The 26,291-nt window shown below is 36.2% G+C and overlaps 1 protein-coding gene across 1 annotated transcript in view; it reads left to right on the forward strand.

Annotated features, from left to right (window-relative positions):
* TBC1D8B (TBC1 domain family member 8B) overlaps positions 1-26,291 on the forward strand; it is a 73,023-nt gene that overhangs the window by 4,526 nt on the left and 42,206 nt on the right. The window contains exons 2-7 of the mRNA XM_025373622.1: positions 8,966-9,076; positions 11,195-11,313; positions 12,297-12,522; positions 13,550-13,790; positions 16,363-16,570; positions 17,517-17,684. Coding sequence (XP_025229407.1) covers positions 8,966-9,076; positions 11,195-11,313; positions 12,297-12,522; positions 13,550-13,790; positions 16,363-16,570; positions 17,517-17,684 — 1,073 coding nt within the window. The remainder of the gene's footprint in view (positions 1-8,965; positions 9,077-11,194; positions 11,314-12,296; positions 12,523-13,549; positions 13,791-16,362; positions 16,571-17,516; positions 17,685-26,291) is intronic.

Below are 26,291 nucleotides of genomic sequence, written 5' to 3' on the forward strand. Positions count from 1 at the left end.
ATAAGTTAACATTTTGGCTTATTAAAAAGAAAATCCCATGGGGCAACCCCTAGAGGGGACAGATCACGCTATGTGCTCCCATCTCTTTCTGGAACATCTTGGTCCCTGTGAAATCAAGTTAAAAATTACTTTTAAAGACCTCTGAATGAGAAAGAGCAACTTTGTAGGAGGTTTTGAGTAATGAAGGATGATCAGTGTTACCCCTCACCTTTTTTTAAAAAAGTAGTGGAAAGATTATTGACTGCATACCTAAGTAGAAAACTAATATTTGCTACCAAGTAGATTTCATTCTAATGAAAAAAAAAAAAAAAAGACTGAAAAGTCATGACATTGACCATCCTTTATATCTCAAAATCTCCTGCAAGGCTGCCCTTTCTTATTCAAAAGGTCTTTAAAGGTAATTTTTTACTTGATTTCAGAGAACAAAATGTTCCAGGGAGGGAGAGGAATACAGTGTGATTTGCCCTCCCTAGGTATTGTCCTATGGGATTAAAAAATAAAAATAAAAAATAAATAAACCAGGCTGGGCATGGTGGCTCACGCCCATAATCCCAATACTTTGGAAGGCCAAGGCAGGTAGATCATTTGAGGTCAGGAGTTTGAAACCAACCTGGCCAACATGTTGAAACCCTGTTCCTACTAAAAATATAAAAATTAGCCGGGTTTGGTGGTGGGTGCCTGTAGTCCCAGCTACTGGTGAGGCTAAGGCAGGAGAATCACTTGAACCCAGAAGGTGGAGGCTGCAGTGAGCCAAGATGGTGCTGTTGCACTCCAGCCTGGGTGACACAGAGAGACTGCATCTCCAAAATAATAATAATAAAAAATAAATAAACCAACTACAAGCCAAAATCCACAAATATATGAATATACCACCAAGTTCAGTGATTCCACTTGCCCCGTTAACCCTGCTTCTTTTATCTTCCTTGATTTTTTGATAGTTTTATGTCTCTATTCAGCTATAATTATTTTATAAAGGCTTAGTTTCCTCATCTGTAAAATGGGGATAAAACTTGTCTTCTCTACCTCACAGCATTTTTTATGTGAGTCAAATGAGTTTTGAAACTTGTGAGCAACTATACAAATACTTGACATTTATCTATTAATGAAAGAGAGAGATGTTAAAATGCCATTTTCTGGGCCTGAAGACCAAAGGGGGCTATATATTTATGCCCTTTTCCCTAGTAATTACTTTCCCCATGTTGAATATATAAATTGATTTGGAGTGGTAACATGGATTATATCTGATATGCAATGATGTCACTACAGAAACAAAACACTGATAGTTACTAATTGAAGAATTTGGGCATGATAGTGATTATGCATTTATGGTTTATAATCAGAATAATGTACAATAATTAGAATAACTTATCAGGACATCATTTCCTTTTGATGTCTCATCGCCCAAAACCTAGAAGTTCTCAAACAGTGCTTCCACAGATATCAGCATCACTTGTCTTGCTGAGTAGTGATAAAGAGTACATATAACACCGGTTACCTTAGTGGTATTTTTCAAAACAATACTTAAAAAAGAAATAATTATTCAACTAGTGAAAACTCATGCTGTTTGTGAGCAATTGTGGAAGGCTTATGGCTATAAGGTAAGCTAAAAATAAAAAATAAAAAGCAGTCAGGCGTGGTGGTGCACACCTGTAGTCCCAGCTACTTAGGAGGCTGGAGTGGGGTGGAGGATTGCTTGAGTCCAGGAGTTTGAGGCCAGCCTAGGCAATATAGTGAGATAAAAAATATTTTAAAAAGTAAAAGGCATAACAATGTTTGCCACATTGCTCTACAGCTATGACAGATTTTATATTGCCTTTATGATAGAACGTTTGCCCAGTTTTCCACCTTTTGCTACTGCTATGTAACCACAAAAGGTAAGAGTAAATCCTAAATGTGATGGTATACAATACTTTAATTCAACAGATATTTACTGAGTGCCTTTTAAAAACCAAGCACTGTTTTAAGTGCTGGAGATAAAGCAATGAAAAAAAAAAAAAAACAAAGTCCCTACTCTCATGGGGCTAATACTGTGCAGTTGGGGGAGGCAAATAAACAAATAATATATTATATGACTGGTGCTGATAAGCAATATGAAGAAAAATAAAGTAAGGTATCATGATAGAGAGGGGAGGAGATTGGTATATTAGAGAAACTGGTCTGGGAAGGCCTTTTAGGGTGACCTATGAGCAGAGACTGGTGGTACTAGAGTATATGAGCCAAACAAGTATTTGGGAACAGAGTGAATACATATAATTTTTTCTAGGAGTTTTTCTGTGAAGGGAAACAAAGAAATAGGGTGGTAGCTGGCCCTTGTCGTGGGTGTTGAGTATACAATGGTGACTAAGACAGGAATAGTTCTGGCCGGGTGCAGTGGCTCACGCCTGTAATCCCAGCGCTTTGGGAGGCCGAGGCAGGTGGATCACCTGAGGTCAGGAGTTCGAGACCAGCCTGGCCAACATGGTGAAACCCCATCTCTACAAAAAATACAAAAATTAGCTGGGCATGGTGGCACGCACCTGTAATCCCAGTTACTTGGGAGGCTGAGGCAGGAGAATCACTTGAACCCACGAGATGGAGGTTGCAGTGAGTCGAGATCACGCCACTGTACTCCAGCCTTGGTGACAAGAGTGAGACTCCATCTCAAAAAAATAAAATAAAAGAAGACAGAAATAGTTCCAACCCTTACAGAGTTTATAATGTGATGGGTCAGACAGTTGATAAATATGTAAGCAAACAAATACAATTGCTAGTGTAGTCAGTAGTAATAACAGCCTTGTTCTGTTGGCTTAGAAATCTCCATAATGCAGGGAAACCCCCAAAGCAATTTTCCAAGGCCAGCTGTCTTGTAAAGTATGCTTATCTGAAGTCCTATTAAAGATACAAATATTTCCTAAAAGAGTGATTAATAATAGGTGGTGTACTGGTGGCAAAGTTCCAGTGTGGCATCTGTGAAGCATCTTGCCAAAAACCAGTTTGGGGTGTTTTCAAATTAAATCATCTATCTATGAGCACTAACAATATCTGAGAGGTGGTTTGGTAGAAGTGGGGGTGGGATGTTCTAAGTGGAAATAATAATGTGATAGTGCAAAAGCAAAAGATAACAGTTGTTGGGGACACAGCAAATATTCTAGATTCATTTACGTGGAGTTGAAAATATGAGACTTAATATATAATGCACTTAGCGACTAGAAAAAGGTTATTGAAGAGCAATGTCTTAATCTATACCAGAGGAAAACCTGAGATAGAGAATTAAAGGCACCTAAGAATTAAACCTTTGTTTTTTGTGTCCACTGTTCTTTCAGTGGACATAAAATAGCCTATGTATAACAAAAATTTCCACAAGACATTCCATCCTGCTGTGAGCCAGAACAATTAAGTAAGATAAAATTAGGCAAATAGTCAGTAATCTATCAGATATCCACTAGAAGTGTTTCAACTCATAAGCCAAATAAATTAACATTTTGGCTTATTAAAAAGAAAATAACATAGGGCAACCCCTAGAGAGGGCAGATCACACTGTGTGCTCCCCTCCCTCCCTGGAACATCTTGGTGCCTGTGAAATCAAGTAAAAAATTACTTTTAAACATCTCTGAATGAGAAAGGGCAACCTTGTAGGAGGTTTTGAAAAATGAAGGATGATCAGTGTTAACCCCCTGCCCCCTTTTTTGGTAGCAGTAGAAAGATTATTGACTGCATACCTAAGTAGAAAACGAATATTTCCTGTCAAGTATATTTCATTCTAATGGGGGGGAAAAAAAAAAGACTGAAAAGTCATGACATTGGCCATACTTTATTTCTCAAAATCTCTTACAAGGCTGCCCTTTCTTGTGCAAAGAGATCTTTAAAGGTAATTTTTTGCTTGATTTCAGAGAATAAAATGTTCCAGGGAGGGAGGGAGAGGAATACACAGTGCGACTTGCCCCTTTTTTTCCCCTCCCTTACTACACTATAAAGAAGTGAAGTTTTAAAACAAGGTATAGGGCCGGGCATGGTGGCCCATGCCTGTAATCTCAGCACTTTGGGAGGCCAAGGCAGGAGAATTGCTTGAGCCCAGGAGTTGGAGACCAGCCTCAGCCACATAGTAAGACCTTATGTCTACAAAACATAAACAAAATTAGCAGGACATGGTGGTGTGTGCCTGTAGTCCCAGCTATATGGAAGGCTAGGGTGGTGGGAGATTGTTTCAGCCAGGGATGTGGAGGCTCCAGCGAGCTGAGATTGCATCACTACATTCCAGGCAGGGCGACAGAATGAGACCTTGTCTCAAAATAAACACATAAAATGAGGTGTAACCACATTTTCTGATTATTATTATAGTATTAGTTGCTCTCTTGTTTTAAACTAACCAAAATGATGGGCCTGGTTTAGTTCTTCTAAATAATGTTTAAAAGTACTGCACTGTATACCAGTTTATTCATTTGCTATCATACTTGCTTTCTGCTTTGTACCTAGAAATTCAGGTGTTGCAATTTCTTTGCTTTTCTGAGGGTTACTCTTTTTGTGCATTGGTGCATAGGTCTTGAAGAGTAAGAAGTGGCTGTAAATATAGTACCAATTCTCATATTTTTCTGTGTCTCAATCTTTAGAAATGTAGCTGGGTTTGATTAATAATTCATCTATTCTTTTTTTCCCACAAGGCATTGTAATCTGTTGTTTGTTATATCAATTGCTTCCCTAAAAAATTCTAAATCCTTTAATGAAAAAAGGATTTCAGTTAGGGAAGGAAATGAGTGTGTGTGTGTGTGTGTGTGTGTGTGTGTGTGTGTGTGTGTGTATTCAGTTTTCAAGTAAGTGCCTTTAAAAGAATTCAGGGAGAGGGAAAACAGGACCAAAGAAGAATTATTTTTATTAACTGTTTTCCAAAGCTCTTAATGTAAAGTTGGCAGCTTTCAAAATGCCAGCTGTGGCTATTGAATTATTCCAAAATAAGCATTCATAGTGTCATTTTAAGGACTTAGATCTGGTAGCAAAGTAATAGAATCAGGAAAATCCACAAACTGTATTGAGTACACTACCTTCTCTTATTTGAATATATTTCCTACTAAGTGTATTGGCAGTTTACTAATTAGTTTATTAACATATAATGAAGCTAAGTTCAGTAAAGGTGTACTTGTTTGACTTTGTAAGCATGACAACTTATGACAAGATAAAGAATCCACTGTAAGGTTCCAGTAATCATTACCATGGAAAAAAATTATAATTGAACATTTTACTTAGAATGGAAATAAATCTTGTTTGTAATTAGGAAGTTCATTACATGACTCTTCTGCAGCTAGAGCAGTATTCACTTACACAGTGCCCTCAATCCAGTTTACAAACAGAAAGAGCCACTTGTCAAACTAAAGGACACTTTAGTTTGTGTACTAAACTAGCACATTGATAATGAGTACCATTTTCAAGCTGTGACTGTTTTACTGGTCTTTCCTCTGGCACTCAGCCCATTGCCCTGTTTATCATTACCATTGACCTAATGCAAAAAAAGAAATGTTTATAAAATTTGCAGGTGTCTAAATATTGGAAGGGGCAATTAATGCCATAGATCAGTGTTCTCAATATTGGCCACATGTTAGATTCAAATGAGGACCTTTTATTTTTATTTATTTATTTATTCATTCATTCATTCATTCATTCATTTACTTTTGAGATGAGTCTCACTCTGTTGCCCAGGCGGGAGTGCAGTGCACAATCTTGGCTCACTCCGAGTGGCGCAACCTCCGCCTCCCAGCTTCAAGTGACTTTCCTACCTCAACCTTCTGAGTAGCTGGGATTACAGGCACCCGCCACCATGCCCAGCTAATTTTTGTATTTTTAATAGAGACAGGGCTTCACCATATTGGTCAGGCTGGTCTCAAACTCCTGACCTCAGGTGATTCACCCGCCTCGGCCTCCCAAAGTGCTGGGATTACAGGCATGAGTCACCAAGCTCGGCCTCTGAGGACCTTTTAAAATAAACTAAAAGATACTGGATTATTCATGGATGAAATGATACAAGTCTAGAATTTACTTTAAAATACTCCAGGAGGGAGTATTTAGAACCCAGAAATTGGTACATATTAATTTCTGAATGACTTGCAGGGACTTGATGATGATTACAGCTTAATGAGCTGGAAGAGTTCCCCAAGTGACTACAAATGTAGTCTAGCACTAGCTTCCAAATTATTTGTTGCATAGTTTTATACTAACTGCCTGATTTCATACTTACAAAAACTGAGCAATTTTCTTTCTACATAGTACAAGGCGCTTATAATCTTGTGAACATTTCTGCTGCCACATGTGACCTTTCTTGCCAGTGACTTTGACTACTCTTCTCACATCCACATAGCCACCATTAATCTTTAAACAGTATCTTCAAAAAGATAGTTATCTTTTATCTTTATCTGTTATCTGCTAAAGCTATCCTGTATTCAATAAAGTGCATTCATTTGAAATTGTAATTCCTTTATTTTGACAAATTTGACAAGTTATGTTTATTTATATATACACACACTTATGTACTTAATTCTGTTTTTCAATATAGAGATAGCTCTTTTGGTTGTCTTTTGCAAGTACTCTTTTATCCTTTTTTTGAGTATTTTCACATTCCTAGCTTCAAACTGAAAACGTTCTCCTCTTCTCCATTTCCTGAGTAATTTTAATCACATAGTTCTGAAGACACCATCTGCATATTTTAGCTCTACTTTTCTTCCTTTATACTTTACGAAATCTCCAATTTCTCATAGTCACTATTTCAATGCTAAAAGTGATAGAATTATTTTCCCTTTTATCCCCAAACCTATCAGTAATTCCCTCCTCAATTAGTTGAAGCATAATTATTTCCTGTTTCCCTCATCCTCATTCCCATTGTCTTTTCCCCAATACTTTCTCTTTCATAATATTTGTCAGTTTTCTCATTTCTATTTTTTAAAAACTTCAGTTCATACCCTAACTTTTTTTCATATCAGATAATTTCTTACCTCTGTAATCTGCACATACTGCCATTGCCAAAATCTTCTTTCTTGAACTTTGCCCTCACTATCAAAATCCTCTGAAAATTGCTAATTGATACTATGCTGCATTTGTGACCCCTATTTTTACTTTTTATCAATTCCTGTATCTACTCTTCTACCCTTTCCTTTCAGCTAAGCCAAATTTCTCTTTATGTCTTTGTCTTATCTCCTGTTCTTCTAATTTACCTCCTTCCATGCATGTAACTTCCTAACATGATAGGAAGTGATGTGAGGCAGATGTGAGCATCTGCCAACCTATCTGTATTCTCATTCAAACCTTGCTTAAAATCTTAATTCTTTTTAAGTGGATAAAAATAGGAAGAGAGCCAAAAGCCTGGTTTATAATTGATTTAAATATTTCTTAAAAATCTGTATTCTAAATTAAAGGCAAATGCCTCATAAAGCAAAACCAACACTCAACCAATCAGAGCTTCCAGAAAAGGAAGGTAAATTTTTATATTTCAGCCATCCCATTGTTATAGTTAAATCAACAAACTATATCCTTATTGTGCAGCAATATGTTGAAAGTTATGGATATAAACACAGAGATAGAAGACATGGTTATTTTCCTCAGAGGACAAATAATCTGGATAAAGAGACAAAAGTTATATACATGAAGCTCTTAGAAAGTAGTTATAATAACCAGCCTAATATATACTAGGTTGTGTAGTACAGGTTGAACATCACTAATCTGAAAATGAAAAATCTGAAATGTTCCAAAATCCAAAACATTGATTGCTGACATGATGCCGCAAATGGGAAATTTCCACACCTGACCTCATGTGACAGGTTGCAGTCAAAATGCAGTCAAAACTCGTGCATAAAATTATTTAAAATATTGTATAAAATTATCTTCTGGCTATATGTATAAGGTATATATGAAACAAATAAGTTTCGTGTTCAGACCTGGGTCTCATCCCCAAGATATCTTGGTATGTGTACGCACTTAATCCAAAACCTGAAAAAATCTGAAATCTGAAACACTTCTGGTCCCAAGCATTTCATATAAGGGATACTCAACCTGTATAGACCTAAGTCCTATGAATATTCAGAGAAAAGGGAAATTATTATTGCTTGGGATTGCCAGTGAGGATTTCACAGGGGAAGTGGGTCTTGAAGAAAATGTAGGATTCAGATTAGCTGGACTGGGCTAGACGACTCTCATTAGGATTTCTTTTTTTTTCTTCATTAGCATTTCTAGGTAAAATGATAATTGCTTAGCAAAGACCCTATGGGAGAAATTAGCTGGTTGTTTAAGAAAACAGTGAACTTTGTTCTAAGAAATATAATTAGATTATTAAACTGGAACTAATTGATCAAGAGCCTTGAATTCCTAATTGAGGAATTAAGAATTGTTGAAAAGAAAATCCCTGTACAGAAGCATTTTATTTAATCAAGGTTTTATCTTGTTTAAATATCTAAGATTTTCTTAAATAATAATAGTATTAGCTAATATTGGGTGTTTTACTGTGTGCTAAGCATTGCTCTAAGTGCGTTAAATGTAACAACTCATTTAATCTTTACAAAAGCCCTTTGTAGTAAGATCTGTTTTAACCTTATTTTACAAATGAGGATGCAGAAAGGGTAAGTACTTTAACTTGCTCAAGTTGACACAAGCAAGTGACAGAGCCAGAATTTAAATCCAGTTAGTCTATAGTACTAGATTCTACATTCTTATCTAATATACATACAACCTTATGAACGAGATACCTAAGTGCTGCAGATACATTTTGAGATCTGGACAATTGAAGCTGACTTAACTCTTTTATTGAAAGATAATTTTCTCAGATACTACTCACATTGGCATACTGTAATCTCTCTTTATCCCAAATATATTTTTTCTTTAAGAAAAACCACTATAAGGACTCTTTGGACTAGAAAAGTTTTAAAATAAATTTATTAGCTTGTTATATGAAGTGATACAGATTTGATTTATCTCTTGTAAAGTCCTTATTTCAACAATCTTCCTATTACAACAGGGCTTCTGGTTGGGACTCTTGATTCAGTCTTAGACTCTACTGCTAAAGTAGCTCCATTTCGCATCCTACACCAGACGCCAGATTCTCAAGTTTACTTGTCAATTGCATGTGGTGAGTATGATTTTTAAAACATAATTCAAATTAAATAAGGGTACTACAAAGCTGAGTATTCATATTTATTTATACTCTGTAGTTGCTTTGGGATTTAAAAACAAATTAAATGTGTAACTTTACTTTGAAAGAATAGCAAGACCTTTGTTTATTTTTAAAGGATATGGGTTATTAAGTTTTTTTTTTTTTTAATACATTGGTGTGAGGGACCTGAAGCATGTGGTCTAGCAGGGCTGATTCTGAACAGATTTTGGTCAGTGTTACTGCTACATAACTTCTTTCTTCAACTTCTGCTTTATCCAACTACTGGGAAGATGGGAACTTCTCCATGAAATAAATTGTTTCATTACTAATAACTCCAATGAGAAGAATCTGAAGTTATCTGTGAACCCAAAACATAAAGGTTGACTCCTAAGGAAGTATAAGCCTGGAAAATTAAACCTTTTTTATTCACTCCCACCTTCTCAGAAAAAGCATCATATCCTTGAAATATGAAGGAGTGTCTTACAGTTAATGCTACATATTCATTCATGCCAGGGTGGTTCGGATGCTTCAACATATATATTATGGGTAGAAAAGGAATTAGGATAATACTTTCTAATAAAGCAAGTCAAAATAAATTTTTAAAAAGCTGCATTGACAGTTTCTTACTTCCTTTTATGATGCAATTATAATGTTGGTCTAAATTAGAATCCCAGATTTCTAGCCCTTTTGCTATTGAAAAACTGCCTTTCTTCTTATCCCCCTCTCTTCTAAAGTAGATATATTATACTTTTTAAAACAGAACAAAAGCACATGAGTTTCTGGAACATTCATATGTGTGAACATATAGCATACAATTAGTTTTTTAGGATGTGTGGCTTGTCTTTTATATTTCCCCCTAAATTTATTTTAGTGTTGCCAGTGAGTCTTTCCTCCTGGCCCTCTTAAATTGAATGTCGTTTAACCTAAATGAGGTTGACATTGTACCTGCTGACATCACAAGAATTCTGTAACCTCAACTCTAAATCTAGTTAGTAAAAATTATTTTTTTTGAAAAAAAAAAAGGCCTTTCTACTTAAAAAAAAAAGGATGATTGTATAACTTATTTCCCCAAATTAACCTGATGCAGAAATAGTGGAATTACCTACTAATGAAGCTTCCTTATACCAAAAGAATCAAACTTAAGGCCTTAACATTTCCCCCATGGCTTTTATTTGTGGTTCATTAAAGACAGTTATTACTCTTGGTATGGTGACTTAGTAACATGAATGAAATTCTGATTGAATTGTAGGAAATAGACCATTTGCAATGTCAACAAATTTTTTAATATGCCAGTCTCCATATATTATAAAATATACTAAAAAGTCAGCATATTTATTTTGGATATTTATATAATACACAGTGCTGAGAAGACTTTAATGGTATGTGAGTGATAGGAGGAGATTGATAAATACTGAAATATTCTTCAAGCCAAAGCAACTAGGGCTAATAATGTTTAACCTCACCCTCTGCAAACCTCCTAATGCTGATTCAGCGGGTCACATGGATTTAACCTTGCTACAGAATTTTTAACCTCCTTTATGACATTTCTATAAGTTTACTAGGTCTTTTGATCAATGGGGTGGCTCTGAGCAAAGGTTTCATGGCTTCTGAAATAAGTAGAGTGGTCACAGTTGAGATCTACATTTACTTAGCATGCATAGGACTGTCACATACATGCTGTTTTCAGCCACACATATTATAGACACAGTACTAACTGCATTATTTGTAGACCAAGGATTGAATTGTGCATTATGTATTTTCTGGTACTCTACATATTTTCTTAAAAGATACTGGTTATTCTTTAGGCACCAGTTACTAGCATCTTGTTTTCAGAATTTTATATATTTTCTCATGAGCTGGATTTACTTTACTCCCCTTTCATTAAATGTTTTATTCTTTCTATTTATGAGAAATACTGTTCATGCCCACATACAGGGATAAAGTAGAGAATAAATGTAATTATTTTACTCTTTTATGACCGTCAATTTTTAAAGTGAAAATGTTATTTCTTTTTAAACTAAGCTTTTAAATAACAAGAGCAGTTTTGTTGTGGAGTTTTCCTTGAGTGTTTTATTTTCTTGTGTTATTAATCAGGAGCCAACAGAGAAGAAATAACCAAGCATTGGGATTGGTTGGAACAAAATATTATGAAGACCTTATCTGTATTTGATTCAAATGAAGATATTACTAATTTTGTACAAGGAAAAATAAGAGTAAGTGGCATGGATATAGCTCGTAGATGGAGTACCAAAATCTTTGACTCTCGTATATGAGGATCAAAGTTTGCATGGAAGGTCATTGTTTCACTGGCACCTTTCAGGATTGGTAGAAACAAACATATGAATTTCAGAATCAGTGTGCTAAAGAAAACTGTAAAGTCTTTTAGCATAGGGGAAGATTGATAGATATTGAAATATTCTCTAAAACATACTGGTTATTCTTTAGGTACCAATTACTGACATATTGTTTTTGGAATTTTATATATTTTCTGATGAGCTGGATTTACTATTTCCCCTTTCATTAAATGTTTGTCTTTGGCGCCCTTGTGAGTACTCTTAGGGGCATTTTTATTTCAATATCTCTTGAGTTTTGAGTTGAATAAACCATTTGTTCATTCAAACAAATATATTTAGCACCTGTATTTGTAGTAGCTCCTTGTGAGGCATTCAGAAAAAAACCTAAGTACACAACTGAAGAAAATATGCTTACCTCTGTCCTAAGAGAATTATCTATATACATACATATGACATGTGTACCTATATAGATATATACAGTCATCCCTCGGTATCCATGGGGATTGGTTCTGGCCCCTGCTGTAGATATCAAAATTCACAGATGCTCAAGTCTCCTAATATAAAAGGGCAGAGTATTGGCATATAACCTATGCACATCTGCCTATATACCTAAAGTCATCTCTAGACTACTCATTCCTAATACAATGCCTATGCATCACTTCATTTGAGTGAACTCTGCATAGTGCTCGGTGCATGGCAAATTCAAGTTTCGCTTTTTGGAACTTTGTAGAATTTTTTTCCCAAATATTTTCAATACCTGGCTGGTTGAATCCATGGGTGAAGAACCCGTGGATATGGAAGGATGACTGTACAGTTGTATTCAATCAACTATTTGAATGTATGAAATATATTTTTGTTGGTAAGTGATGATGAATTTTCGGAAAATATTTTGTCTCCTTTAGGGATTAATTGCTGAAGAGGGGAAACATTGTTTTGCAAAAGAAGATGATCCTGAGAAATTTCGAGAAGCCCTTTTGAAATTTGAAAAATGTTTTGGTTTACCAGAGAAGGAGAAGTTAGTGACCTATTATTCATGCAGTTATTGGAAAGGACGGGTTCCTTGTCAGGGCTGGCTTTATCTTAGCACCAACTTTCTGAGCTTCTATTCTTTTTTGTTGGGATCAGAAAGTAAGTGGTTTCTATTGCTTACTATGGCCTTGAATTTGCTGTCTGACCTATCAACTCTAATGATGTTAGGTTGTAAATAAAATAATAGGATTGATATTAAAGGTAATTAAACTGTATAATAAAAGTTTATTTCATCTAGGGAAAGAACACTTTTAAGACTGGTTGCTTAACATAAAACCTTTAGAAGTATATATAGAATGCCTTGCATATCATGGGAAGTGAGTCAGTATTAAATGATGATGATGATCTGGCATATGACTGCTTTAAATTCCTTGTTATAAACTACCTACTTGCTTTAGTCTGTGTTTTAATCTGTTTTAAACACACAGTTAAATATAGTGGCCATAGTACCTAATGACCCACATCTCACTTTGTAGCCACAAAGAAGAATCAAACAGTACTATTTATAGCATACATACAAACAGCTTTTACATTGGTAGTTATACAATTATGTAATTATATAAATAAATAGATTTAAATATCAAATCAGAATCATTTTTTTTAAATTATTTAAAATTAAATTGGGCACAGTGACTCATGCCTATAATCCTAGCACTTTGGGAGGCCAAGGCAGGAGGGTCAGTTGAGCCCAGGAGTTCAAGATGAACCTGGGCAATATAGTGAGACCCTGTCTCTACAAAACAAAAAAAATCTAAATTAGCTGGGCATGGTGGCACATGCCTGTAGTCCCAGCTACTCGGGGGGGACTACTTGGGATGTGAGGATCACTCGAGCCTGGGAGGTCAAGGCTGCAGTGAGCCATGATCACATCAACTCACTCCAGTCTGAGAAGCAGAGGGAGACTCTATCTCAAAAGAAATTATTTAAAATTAGATCTTTTCCTGGAATCACCAATTCTTGCATGTTCATGTTGATGCTTCAAATATTTAACTAATCTGGAACTCTAAACTATTTTAGCTGTTTATAGTATTTTTCAAGGGGTTAACTATTGTTTCAGAAGACCTGATTAATAAACATAAATCAGTATGAGAGTTTAATCATACCTGCTTATACCTCTTATTTGCAGTAAAACTCATTATCTCCTGGGATGAAGTCTCAAAACTTGAAAAGACTTCAAATGTCATACTGACAGAGAGTATTCACGTGTGTTCCCAAGGAGAGAATCACTACTTTTCAATGTTTTTGCACATTAACCAAACATACCTTCTTATGGAACAGCTGGCAAACTATGCCATTAGAAGACTTTTTGATAAGGAAACGTTTGATAATGACCCAGTCCTTTATAATCCTCTACAGATCACCAAAAGGTATTCAAAGCTTAATTTTTACTTTTCAAAGTATTGTTTGACCATAAGAATGATAGTATTGCTTACCATTAAAAGTTAACTCTTCTATGTTATATGACAGAGGTTTTTTTGGAGTTGATTGTGGGTGTGTGTGTGTTTGTGAGTTTATTCATATGCATTGCATAAATACTACCCTTCTCTCCATGAAATTTAATTGTAAGAAATAATAAAAGTTAGGTTTGAAAATTATTTCTTGAGATTCAGATAGGACTTGCCCTGGAATGCTTTTAGAAATGCAGAGATTTTTGTGTGTGTTTAATCTAACTCTAAATTTCTCTATGAATAGTCTAGACAGTTTGGGTCTGAAATTGTTAAACATGTTATTTATTTTTTAAAATAACTTATAGAAAACTTTTTTTTAAATGAAGAGGCAAGTTCGTGGAGTCAGTGGAGCATGGACTTTAGAATGAAAGTAGAACAACCCTTAGATAAGTCATATCTCTCAGGACCTCAGTTTCCTCATCTGTCATTTCTATCTCAGAGGGCACTTATGAGAAATGAGCATGATATGTGTGAAAGCACTTTGTAAAATATAAAATATGAGGTAAATGTTAATCATTATTAGTGCCTCCCTTCAGAAGTACTTGTCTGACAGCTGTTTGCCATTATATTTGGTTTGTTGAAACTGACCAGATATCTTTTATCCTGCTGAACATTCTAAACAGTTGACTAAAATGAGCATGCCAAAGGGGAAAAGGAGAGGAGAGGATCCAGAAATAGCTAGTGAAAGCAGCTTCTGGCAAGGAGGATGACGGTATAGACTATATGGGAAAGTATAAGAGGAACCTAAGCCGCAGTCCTATGGCTAGACCAGAACAAGTGACCTAGAAGGTTGTATGATCACTACACAGCCCTGATTGGGTACAGTTGTTCCTCTTGCCTGTTCCTAAACCATTCCTAAAATTCATATACATAAGGATTTGTTTGTGAATCTCCCTGCTTTTCTGGAAATTAGATCAGCAAGGTAAATTTTTTACACTTCATTACCAAAATTAGGTCTCAGTACACATGATTTATAAATAGAATTCTATAAGGATTAAGAATCCTGTTTGTATTATGTTATAAGTGGGCATCTGTTTTTGTATTTCATTCCTTGATTGGCAACCATAAACATAAACTGTTTTGCCATTTTATTTCCATTAAAATATAGTCTAAAAGGCTATCAATGAGTTATTCATCACCAAATCTGTATTTAATTAAGATATAATAAATCCATTTTTGTCTGTGTGCATTTTTAGGAGAGCCCATTGAAAATTGTGTATATCTACATCTTTTTTCCTAGTAAGTTAAAAAGAACAGTAATGTATTGGGACTTAGTCTCCAAATGGCTTTTTTATAAAATGGAATATCTTTATTGCTCTGCTTATTGTTTTTACAAATATATATTACTTTTATAGTTTAAACAATACAGAAGCACAGTAATGATAGTTAAATTTAGTGTATATCCTTCTAGGCTTTTTAATGCATGAATTTAAAAATATTTGCAAAAATAGGTCTGAACATCACACATTGTTCTACAATCTGCTTTTTTTCTCCTCTTATATCATGGACATCTTTCCATTCACATAAGTGGACTTTATTTTATTTAAATAAGAGTGAACTCACCAAATTACAGTTCATTTGTTTTATCAGCTTTCCCAGGTTGAAAAAAATACCATTTAACTGAGGTAAAAATTAACAGGATTGTGGTTTTCTGTTCATGTTTATCAGAAGTACTTTGAAAGACATAATGAACTACCACATATTTAAATAGTATATGCAGGAAGAATGAATTTAGTTTTAGCGCTTTTGGATTTGAATTAGAAATTGCATTATTTACTTATTATCCCAGATGGCATTGATACTTAATGCAATTGTTTTGTGTCCCTAGAAAAATTATACTATTTAAAGCAATTGCTTTTTACACAAAGGCTACATTTGTCTATCAGTTGATAAGTCCTCTGTATTTACTGACACCTATCCTGTGTCCAACATAGTGCAAGCAGTATTATTTTATCATACTTCTACTTTAGATTTTTTAAAACATTCAATTAAAATTTTACTTCACTTAATTTTTAATACTGTCTTTAATAGACTACTCTTTCCCTATAAATTTTTATGCCACAAATTTTCATTATTTTATTTTACTTGAACTGGGTAACTCGCTTGATTTTCTGGTAACCAGATAGGAACATTGTTGTCTTCCAGGATTGGTTTTAACCATAGTCACATATTATGCCTATATGATAATATAATAATAGTCTTCTAGCAAATCACCCCTTAGAGATAGTTTGAAGACCTACATGATCTCTAACTTTTGTGCATTTTAATCTACTAATAAAATGAAATTGGAAGAAAAGAACAAACAAAAGGAGTTTGCAAGGAATCAGTGTATTTTTTTCTATTTCAGAATTTGTTGAAAAATACAGCATTTTTAGTGTTTAATCTGTGTGCTTCACAGTGTATGTAGATTAGTCAATACAGGCATATGTACACCTTAGAATTCATTTCTGAGAATTCATTTGTGCCTCATCCCATTTTTTCTTTCCTACAGAGATCTGGAAAATAGAGCCCACAGTGAGCAATTTAATGCCTTTTTTAGGCTGCCCAAAGGAGAGAGTTTGAAAGAGGAACATGAATGTTTCTTATGGGTACCATTCAGCCACTTCAATACTCATGGAAAAATGTGCATCTCAGAAAATTATATCTGCTTTGCTAGCCAAGATGGCAATCAGTATAGTGTAATCATTCCACTACGAGAGGTAATGTGAATTTGGTTACATATCAGTTTTTAGTTTGAAAATGATATCTTCCACAGAGTAAAATGTCCTTTAATTCTATAAATTATTAAAACCTCAAGATGCAATATCCTTTTAGTAATTTAAAATAATTATTCTTCAGGATAAGAGTACAACCTTCTGAGATATTCTCAGTTCCATTTAGTAAAGTCTTACAGTTCTTACTGAAAGTGAAAATTTTTAAACTTTAAAATTTAAAAACAAGATAAGCATTTAGGTTAGTGCAAAATGGAGTTTGATCATTCAAAAATGTATGACATCAATACCCAAATTTAGACTATCACTTTTGATGTACTCTGGCAGAAAAAATAACATTGACATCTTTTATGTAAGTCAGAAATAAATTGTTGGTATTTGATACTGAAGTTTTACATTTGTATTGTCATTTTTTTTTTTTGAGACGGAGTCTGGCTCTGTAGCCCAGGCTAGAGTGCAGTGGCCGGATCTCAGCTCACTGCAAGCTCCGCCTCCTGGGTTCACGCCATTCTCCGGCCTCAGCCTCCCGAGTAGCTGGGACTATAGGCGCCCGCCACCTCGCCCGGCTAGTTTTTTGTACTTCTTAGTAGAGACGGGGTTTCACCGTGTTAGTCAGGATGGTCTCGATCTCCTGACCTCGTGATCCACCCATCTCGGCCTCCCAAAGTGCTGGGATTACAGGCTTGAGCCACCGCGCCCGGCCGTATTGTCATTTTTAAAGGATACATGTTAGACCTTTTTCTTCAGAAGTGAAATAACTTGCACTGAGGTTACTTGTATGATTGGTTCAACTAGTACCCAAAGTCAATTTCTTAATAAGTCATACCTATAGACCAAAACTTCTGGCCACAAAAGGGTAAGCCAAACACAATTTACCTGAAGGTGTCAACAATAAAGGAAAATTTAATTCATCTCTATGTTTTTCACCCCCTAGGTCTTAGCTATAGATAAGACAAATGATTCCAGCAAATCTGTCATCATTAGCATCAAAGGGAAAACAGCTTTTCGCTTCCATGAAGTTGAAGACTTTGAACAACTGGTGGCAAAACTCAGGCTCAGATGCGGAGCAGCTTCAGCTCAATATCATGATATTAGCACAGAGGTAATTAATTATACAGCAATCAAATCATTTTGAAAAAAAAGGTGTGTGTTTAGTGTAGCCCATTCTTCAAAAGGAATTCATAGTACCTTTCCTATTTATGTCCAGGTTTTGTTTTGTTTTTTGTTTTTTTTTTTTTTTTTTTGAGACAGTCTCACTCTGTCACCCAGGCTGGAGTGCAATGGCACAATCTCGGCTCACTGCAACCTCCACCTCCTGGGTTCAAGCAATTCTCCTGCCTCAGCCTCCTGAGTAGCTGGGATTCAGGTTTTTTTTTTTTAAAGATAGAATCTAAGAAAGTATATTGTCTAACTCACATCCTAAAGCAGAAGTGAGAATTAAGGACTTCATTTTTAGAAACTCATTCATTTTTAGAAACTCATACTTTATAAAATTATTATAATATGATCTTTCTTTTACTATATTTGCTGTTTACCATATAAATATACCTTGTACTTTCACATAGTTTGGTTTTTAAGAAATCAAAATATATTTGAGAATTCAGTGAGGCCTGGAAAAAGGACTCCTCTTATTGTTGCAAAGAGATAGCAATTTTAAACCTGTCTGGATATCTTTTATTTAATATCTTGTAGGTCAGCCTTATTTACATAATCTGGCCAAAAGCAAAATAATAGTATATCTGTTTACTAGTAAAATATTAGAGAGGATAAGGAGGATTTTGATGTTTCATATGTCTCTCATGGAAATGCAGACAGGCCAAATTCAAATGAATTTTCTTTTACAATGTCCAAGAACCCCATGTTTTAATAGATTGATAAAACTTAACAAATTATAGCTATTTGTATTTTAAGTAAAATTCAAAGAAAAACTAAATATGTCTTTATTGGCTATATTATTTTATTTGAATTGGAGTATAGAGCCTTTTACTGCTATCTCCAGAGTAGAGATTGAAAATAATACGCTAAGTCAATTATAATGTAGTATTGGTAAAATTAATTTTCCCTTTGATAATTAAAAAGCACAGTGAAAACATGTAATTAAATTTTTTTTCATCTCAATTCCAGACACAGATTTTCTACATTGGCCATCAAGAGTTTTTCTTGCCCCAACTTTATTATCTCTCATTCTCTTTTAGTATGTACCCAGGATATTCCTTAGTTTGATGTGGGAATACAAGTAAAATCTGACCAGCCTTAGTAGTTTTCTCTCCCAGTGCTCCCAAATTCTTACTTATATCATGTTTTCCTTGTTCTGTTCTATTTCACATTCAGTCCATGTGTTAGCTTCAAAGCTCAACATATCTTTCTTTTTCCTTTAATTAATTTGCTTTTCCAAAACCTGGAGAGCTGTAACTATTCCCCTTAAAATTTTCATGTGCTTTTAGTAGCTGAGTATGCTCAGTTGTCAAGAAAAGATTTTGTTTCAAAATGAGTTTACCATCTTTCCAAATATGCATCAGAATTCTACAGTTTTCTAGTTTCTCTTACTCTTTATTAGAGGTTTTAATAAATATATGTACAAAATACCAGCTAGTATAGTATCTGCTTGGAAATATGTATTTTTAAATTGCTATAATATTGTTTTCACTTAAGATTTTTATCTTATCAATGATGAAGAATATTAACCCATTTTAGTATCTGTATATATCTAGCTTTAATAATAGTACATGTAAAAAATTAGTAAAGAGAAAGCTTTTTAAACAAGAGCTAGTTCCATTTGATTTCTAAGTAACAGAAATTATAGCTATATCCTTTTATAACTACACTTATTCTGAAACAAAGAGAAAAATTGCATTCTATTTTCATGAACCTGGTGACTTTGTACAAACAGCAAGACTTTTTAATTTAAATCTCCAGGAGTCTAATTCAACAAGTCTAAATATGAATACAGGAAGTACTTTAGGAAATTTTTCCTATGAGAATGTCAAAGACATGATACAAAGAACAAATCCTACCAGAAGTAATTGAAATTATGCATGAGTATCAGTTCTATCCAAGTTTTTATATAGGTATATATTAAAATGTTCCACATTTAAATAAGTTATACTAAAATCTGGGCATATAAAGAGATTTAGTAAAATTCTAATAAACTGCTTGGAAAAATACATGAATCTTTTACTTTTGTTGACACATATAATCAGGAACTATTACTAGATAAGGTAATTTTTCTTTTTTTTTTTTAAAATTTATTTATTATTATTATACTGTAAGTTGTAGGGTACATGTGCATAACGTGCAGGTTTGTTACATATGTATACTTGTGCCTTCTTGGTGTGCTGCACCCATCAACTCGTCATTTACATCAGGTATAACTCCCAATGCAATCCCTCCCCCCTCCCCCCTCCCCATGATAGGCCCCGGTGTGTGATGTTCCCCTTCCTGAGTCCAAGTGATCTCATTGTTCAGTTCCCACCTATGAGTGAGAACATGCGGTGTTTGGTTTTCTGTTCTTGTGATAGTTTGCTAAGAATGATGGATTCCAGCTGCATCCATGTCCCTACAAAGGACACAAACTCATCCTTTTTTATGGCTGCATAGTATTCCATGGTGTATATGTGCCACATTTTCTTAATCCAATCTGTCACTGATGGACATTTGGGTTGATTCCAAGTCTTTGCTATTGTGAATAGTGCTGCAATAAACATACGTGTGCATGTGTCTTTATAGCAGCATAATTTATAATCCTTTGGGTATATCCCCAGTAATGGGATGGCTGGGTCATATGGTACATCTAGTTCTAGATCCTTGAGGAATCGCCATACTGTTTTCCATAATGGTTGAACTAGTTTACAATCCCACCAACAGTGTAAAAGTGTTCCTATTTCTCCACATCCTCTCCAGCACCTGTTGTTTCCTGACTTTTGAATGATCGCCATTCTAACTGGTGTGAGATGGTATCTCATTGTGGTTTTGATTTGCATTTCTCTGATGGCCAGTGATGATGAGCATTTTTTCATGTGTCTGTTGGCTGTATGAATGTCTTCTTTTGAGAAATGTCTGTTCATATCCTTTGCCCACTTTTTGATGGGGTTGTTTGTTTTTTTCTTGTAAATTTGTTTGAGTTCTTTGTAGGTTCTGGATATTAGCCCTTTGTCAGATGAGTAGATTGCAAAAATTTTCTCCCATTCTGTAGGTTGCCTGTTCACTCTGATGGTAGTTTCTTTTGCTGTGCAGAAGCTCTTTAGTGTAATGAGATCCCATTTGTCAATTTTGGCTTTTGCTGCCGTTGCTTTTGGTGTTTTAGACATGAAGTCTTTGCCCATGCCTATGTCCTGAATGGTGCTACCTAGGTTTTCCTCTAGGATTTTTATGGTATTAGGTCTAACATTTAAGTCTCTAATCCATCTTGAATTAATTTTCGTATAAGGAGTAAGGAAAGGATCCAGTTTCAGCTTTCTACTTATGGCTAGCCAATTTTCCCAGCACCATTTATTAAATAGGGAATCCTTTCCCCATTTCTTGTTTCTCTCAGGTTTGTCAAAGATCAGATGGCTGTAGATGTGTGGTATTATTTCTGAGGACTCTGTTCTGTTCCATTAGTCTATATCTCTGTTTTGGTACCAGTACCATGCTGTTTTGGTTACTGTAGCCTTGTAGTATAGTTTGAAGTCAGGTAGCGTGATGCCTCCAGCTTTGTTCTTTTGACTTAGGATTGTCTTGGAGATGCGGGCTCTTTTTTGGTTCCATATGAACTTTAAAGCAGTTTTTTCCAATTCTGTGAAGAAACTCATTGGTAGCTTGATGGGGATGGCATTGAATCTATAAATTACCTTGGGCAGTATGGCCATTTTCACGATATTGATTCTTCCTATCCATGAGCATGGTATGTTCTTCCATTTGTTTGTGTCCTCTTTTATTTCACTGAGCAGTGGTTTGTAGTTCTCCTTGAAGAGGTCCTTTACATCCCTTGTAAGTTGGATTCCTAGGTATTTTATTCTCTTTGAAGCAATTGTGAATGGAAGTTCATTCCTGATTTGGCTCTCTGTTTGTCTGTTACTGGTGTATAAGAATGCTTGTGATTTTTGCACATTAATTTTGTATCCTGAGACTTTGCTGAAGTTGCTTATCAGCTAAAGGATATTTTGGGCCGAGACAATGGGGTTTTCTAAATATACAATCATGTCATCTGCAAACAGGGACAATTTGACTTCTTCTTTTCCTAACTGAATACCCTTGATTTCTTTCTCTTGCCTGATTGCCCTAGCCAGAACTTCCAACACTATGTTGAATAGGAGTGGTGAGAGAGGGCATCCCTGTCTTGTGCCAGTTTTCAAAGGGAATTTTTCCAGTTTTTGCCCATTCAGTATGATATTGGCTGTGGGTTTGTCATAAATAGCTCTTATTATTTTGAGGTATGTTCCATCAATACCGAATTTATTGAGCGTTTTTAGCATGAAGGGCTGTTGAATTTTGTCAAAAGCCTTTTCTGCATCTATTGAAATAATCATGTGGTTCTTGTCTTTGGTTCTGTTTATATGCTGGATTATGTTTATTGATTTGCGAATGTTGAACCAGCCTTGCATCCCAGGGATGAAGCCCACTTGATCATGGTGGATAAGCTTTTTGATGTGTTGCTGAATCCGGTTTGCCAGTATTTTATTGAGGATTTTTGCATCGATGTTCATCAGGGATATTGGTCTAAAATTCTCTTTTTTTGTTGTATCTCTGCCAGGCTTTGGTATCAGGATGATGTTGGCCTCATAAAATGAGTTAGGGAGGATTCCCTCTTTTTCTATTGATTGGAATAGTTTCAGAAGGAATGGTACCAACTCCTCCTTGTACCTCTGGTAGAATTCAGCTGTGAATCCATCTGGTCCTGGACTTTTTTTGGTTGGTAGGCTATTAATTGTTGCCTCAATTTCAGAGCCTGCTATTGGTCTATTCAGGGATTCAACTTCTTCCTGGTTTATTCTTGGAAGAGTGTAAGTGTCCAGGAAATTATCCATTTCTTCTAGATTTTCCAGTTTATTTGCGTAGAGGTGTTTATAGTATTCTCTGATGGTAGTTTGTATTTCTGTGGGGTCGGTGGTGATATCCCCTTTATCATTTTTAATTGCGTCTATTTGATTCTTCTCTCTTTTCTTCTTTATTAGTCTTGCTAGTGGTCTGTCAATTTTGTTGATCTTTTCAAAAAACCAACTCCTGGATTCATTGATTTTTTGGAGGGTTTTTTGTGTCTCTATCTCCTTCAGTTGTGCTCTGATCTTAGTTATTTCTTGCCTTCTGCTAGCTTTCGAATGTGTTTGCTCTTGCTTCTCTAGTTCTTTTAATTGCGATGTTAGAGTGTCAATTTTAGATCTTTCCTGCTTTCTCTTGTGGGCATTTAGTGCTATAAATTTCCCTCTACACACTGCTTTAAATGTGTCCCAGAGATTCTGGTATGTTGTATCTTTGTTCTCATTGGTTTCAAAGAACATCTTTCTTTCTGCCTTCATTTCGTGATGTACCCAGTAGTCATTCAGGAGCAGGTTGTTCAGTTTCCATGTAGTTGAGCGGTTTTGATTGAGTTTCTTAGTCCTGAGTTCTAGTTTGATTGCACTGTGGTCTGAGAGACAGTTTGTTATAATTTCTGTTCTTGTACATTTGCTGAGGAGTGCTTTACTTCCAATTATGTGGTCAATTTTGGAGTAAGTACGATGTGGTGCTGAGAAGAATGTATATTCTGTTGATTTGGGGTGGAGAGTTCTATAGATGTCTATTAGGTCTGCTTGCTGCAGAGATGAGTTCAATTCCTGGATATCCTTGTTAACTTTCTGTCTCCTTGATCTGTCTAATGTTGACAGTGGAGTGTTGAAGTCTCCCATTATTATTGTATGGGAGTCTAAGTCTCTTTGTAAGTCTCTAAGGACTTGCTTTATGAATCTGGGTGCTCCTGTATTGGGTGCATATATATTTAGGATAGTTAGCTCTTCCTGTTGAATTGATCCCTTTACCATTATGTAATGGCCTTCTTTGTCTCTTTTGATCTTTGATGGTTTAAAGTCTGTTTTATCAGAGACTAGTATTGCAACCCCCGCTTTTTTTTGTTCTCCATTTGCTTGGTAAATCTTCCTCCATCCCTTTATTTTGAGCCTATGTATGTCTCTGCGTGTGAGATGGGTCTCCTGAATACAGCAGACTGATGGGTCTTGACTCTTTATCCAGTTTGCCAGTCTGTGTCTCTTAGTTGGAGCATTTAGTCCATTTACATTTAAGGTTAAGATTGTTATGTGTGAACTTGATCCTGCCATTATGATATTAACTGGTTATTTTGCTCGTTAGTTGATGCAGTTTCTTCCTAGCCTCGATGGTCTTTACATTTTGGCATGTTTTTGAGATGGCTGGTACCGGTTGTTCCTTTCCATGTTTAGTGCTTCCTTCAGGGTCTCTTGTAAGGCAGGCCTAGTGGTGACAAAATCTCTAAGCATTTGCTTATCTGTAAAGGATTTTATTTCTCCTTCACTTATGAAACTTAGTTTGGCTGGATATGAAATTCTGGGTTTAAAATTCTTTTCTTTAAGAATGTTGAATATTGGCCCCCACTCTCTTCTGGCTTGGAGAGTTTCTGCCGAGAGATCTGCTGTGAGTCTGATGGGCTTCCCTTTGTGGGTAACCCGACCTTTCTCTCTGGCTGCCCTTAAGATTTTTTCCTTCATTTCAACTTTGGTGAATCTGGCAATTATGTGTCTTGGAGTTGCTCTTCTCGAGGAGTATCTTTGTGGCGTTCTCTGTATTTCCTGGATTTGAATGTTGGCCTGCCCTACTAGGTTGGGGAAGTTCTCCTGGATGATATCCTGAAGAGTGTTTTCCAACTTGGTTCCATTTTCCCCCTCACTTTCAGGCACCCCAATCAGACGTAGATTTGGTCTTTTTACATAATCCCATACTTCTTGCAGGCTTTGTTCATTTCTTTTTCTTCTTTTTTCTTTTGGTTTCTCTTCTCGCTTCATTTCATTCATTTGATCCTCAGTCGCTGATACTCTTTCTTCCAGTTGATCGAGTCGGTTACTGAAGCTTGTGCATTTGTCACGTATTTCTCGTGTCATGGTTTTCATCTCTTTCATTTCGTTTATGACCTTCTCTGCATTAATTAGTCTAGCCATCAATTCTTCCACTTTTTTTTCAAGATTTTTAGTTTCTTTGCGCTGGGTACATAATTCCTCCTTTAGCTCTGAGAAATTTGATGGACTGAAACCTTCTTCTCTCATCTCGTCAAAGTCATTCTCCGTCCAGCTTTGATCCGTTGCTGGCGATGAGCTGCGCTCCTTTGCCGGGGGAGATGCGCTCTTATTTTTTGAATTTCCAGCTTTTCTGCCCTGCTTTTTCCCCATCTTTGTGGTTTTATCTGCCTCTGGTCTTTGATGATGGTGATGTACTGATGGGGTTTTGGTGTAGGTGTCCTTCCTGTTTGATAGTTTTCCTTCTAACAGTCAGGACCCTCAGCTGTAGGTCTGTTGGAGATTGCTTGAGGTCCACACCAGACCCTGTTTGCCTGGGTATCAGCAGCAGAGGCTGCAGAAGATAGAATATTTCTGAACAGCGAGTGTACCTGTCTGATTCTTGCTTTGGAAGCTTCCTCTCAGGGGTGTACTCCACCCTGTGAGGTGTGGGGTGTCAGACTGCCCCTAGTGGGGGATGTCTCCCAGTTAGGCTACTCAGGGATCAGGGACCCGCTTGAACAGGGAGTCTGTCCCTTCTCAGATCTCAACCTCCGTGTTGGGAGATCCACTGCTCTCTTCAAAGCTGTCAGACAGAGTCGTTTGTGTCTGCAGAGGTGTCTGCTGCTTTGTTATTGTTTACTGTGCCCTGCCCCCAGAGGTGGAGTCTACAGACACAGGCAGGTTTCCTTGAGCTGCTATGAGCTCCACCCAGTTCCAGCTTCCCAGCAGCTTTGTTTACCTACTTAAGCCTCAGCAATGGCGGGCGCCCCTCCCCCAGCCTCGCTGCTGCCTTGCCGGTAGATCACAGACTGCTGTGATAGCAATGAGGGAGGCTCCGTGGGTGTGGGACCCTCCCGGCCAGGTGTGGGATATGATCTCCTGGTGTGCCTGTTTGCTCAAAGCGCAGTATTGGGGTGGGAGTTACCCGATTCTCCAGGTGTTGTGAGTCTCAGTTCCCCTGGCTAGGAAAAGGGATTCCCTTCCCCCTTGCGCTTCCCAGGTGAGGCAATGCCTTGCCCTGCTTCAGCTCTCGCTGGTCGGGCTGCAGCAGCTGACCAGTACCGATTGTCCGGCACTCCCCAGTGAGATGAACCCAGTACCTCAGTTGAAAATGCCGAAATCACCGGTCTTCTGTGTCGCTGGCGCTGGGAGTTGAAGACTGGAGTTGCTCCTATTCGGCCATCTTGCTCCGGTAATTTTTCAAAACTACTCAGTGAAAGAAAAATGGGCCCTCTTAGGTTAGTTTTAAGCAAAGTGACCTAAGAATGGAAAGCACTACTGAAGATCCGTTGCCTGATGCTTTTAAACTACATTATGAATGAATTGTGGAAACTATGGAATGTCAAGAAAGGTAGTAATTGAGTTCATGCCTTAAAGTTTTTAGATGGGAAAATAAGTATCTTCTACAGATTATCACAGAACATGTAAACATATAGTAACTTACTAACTATATGAAATATAGTTATTATCTTAATAAGATAATTTCATAAGCAGAACTATCTTACTAAGTT

This window comes from Theropithecus gelada, chromosome X, assembly GCF_003255815.1.
Source record: "Theropithecus gelada isolate Dixy chromosome X, Tgel_1.0, whole genome shotgun sequence".
NCBI classification, from domain to species: Eukaryota; Metazoa; Chordata; class Mammalia; order Primates; family Cercopithecidae; genus Theropithecus; species Theropithecus gelada.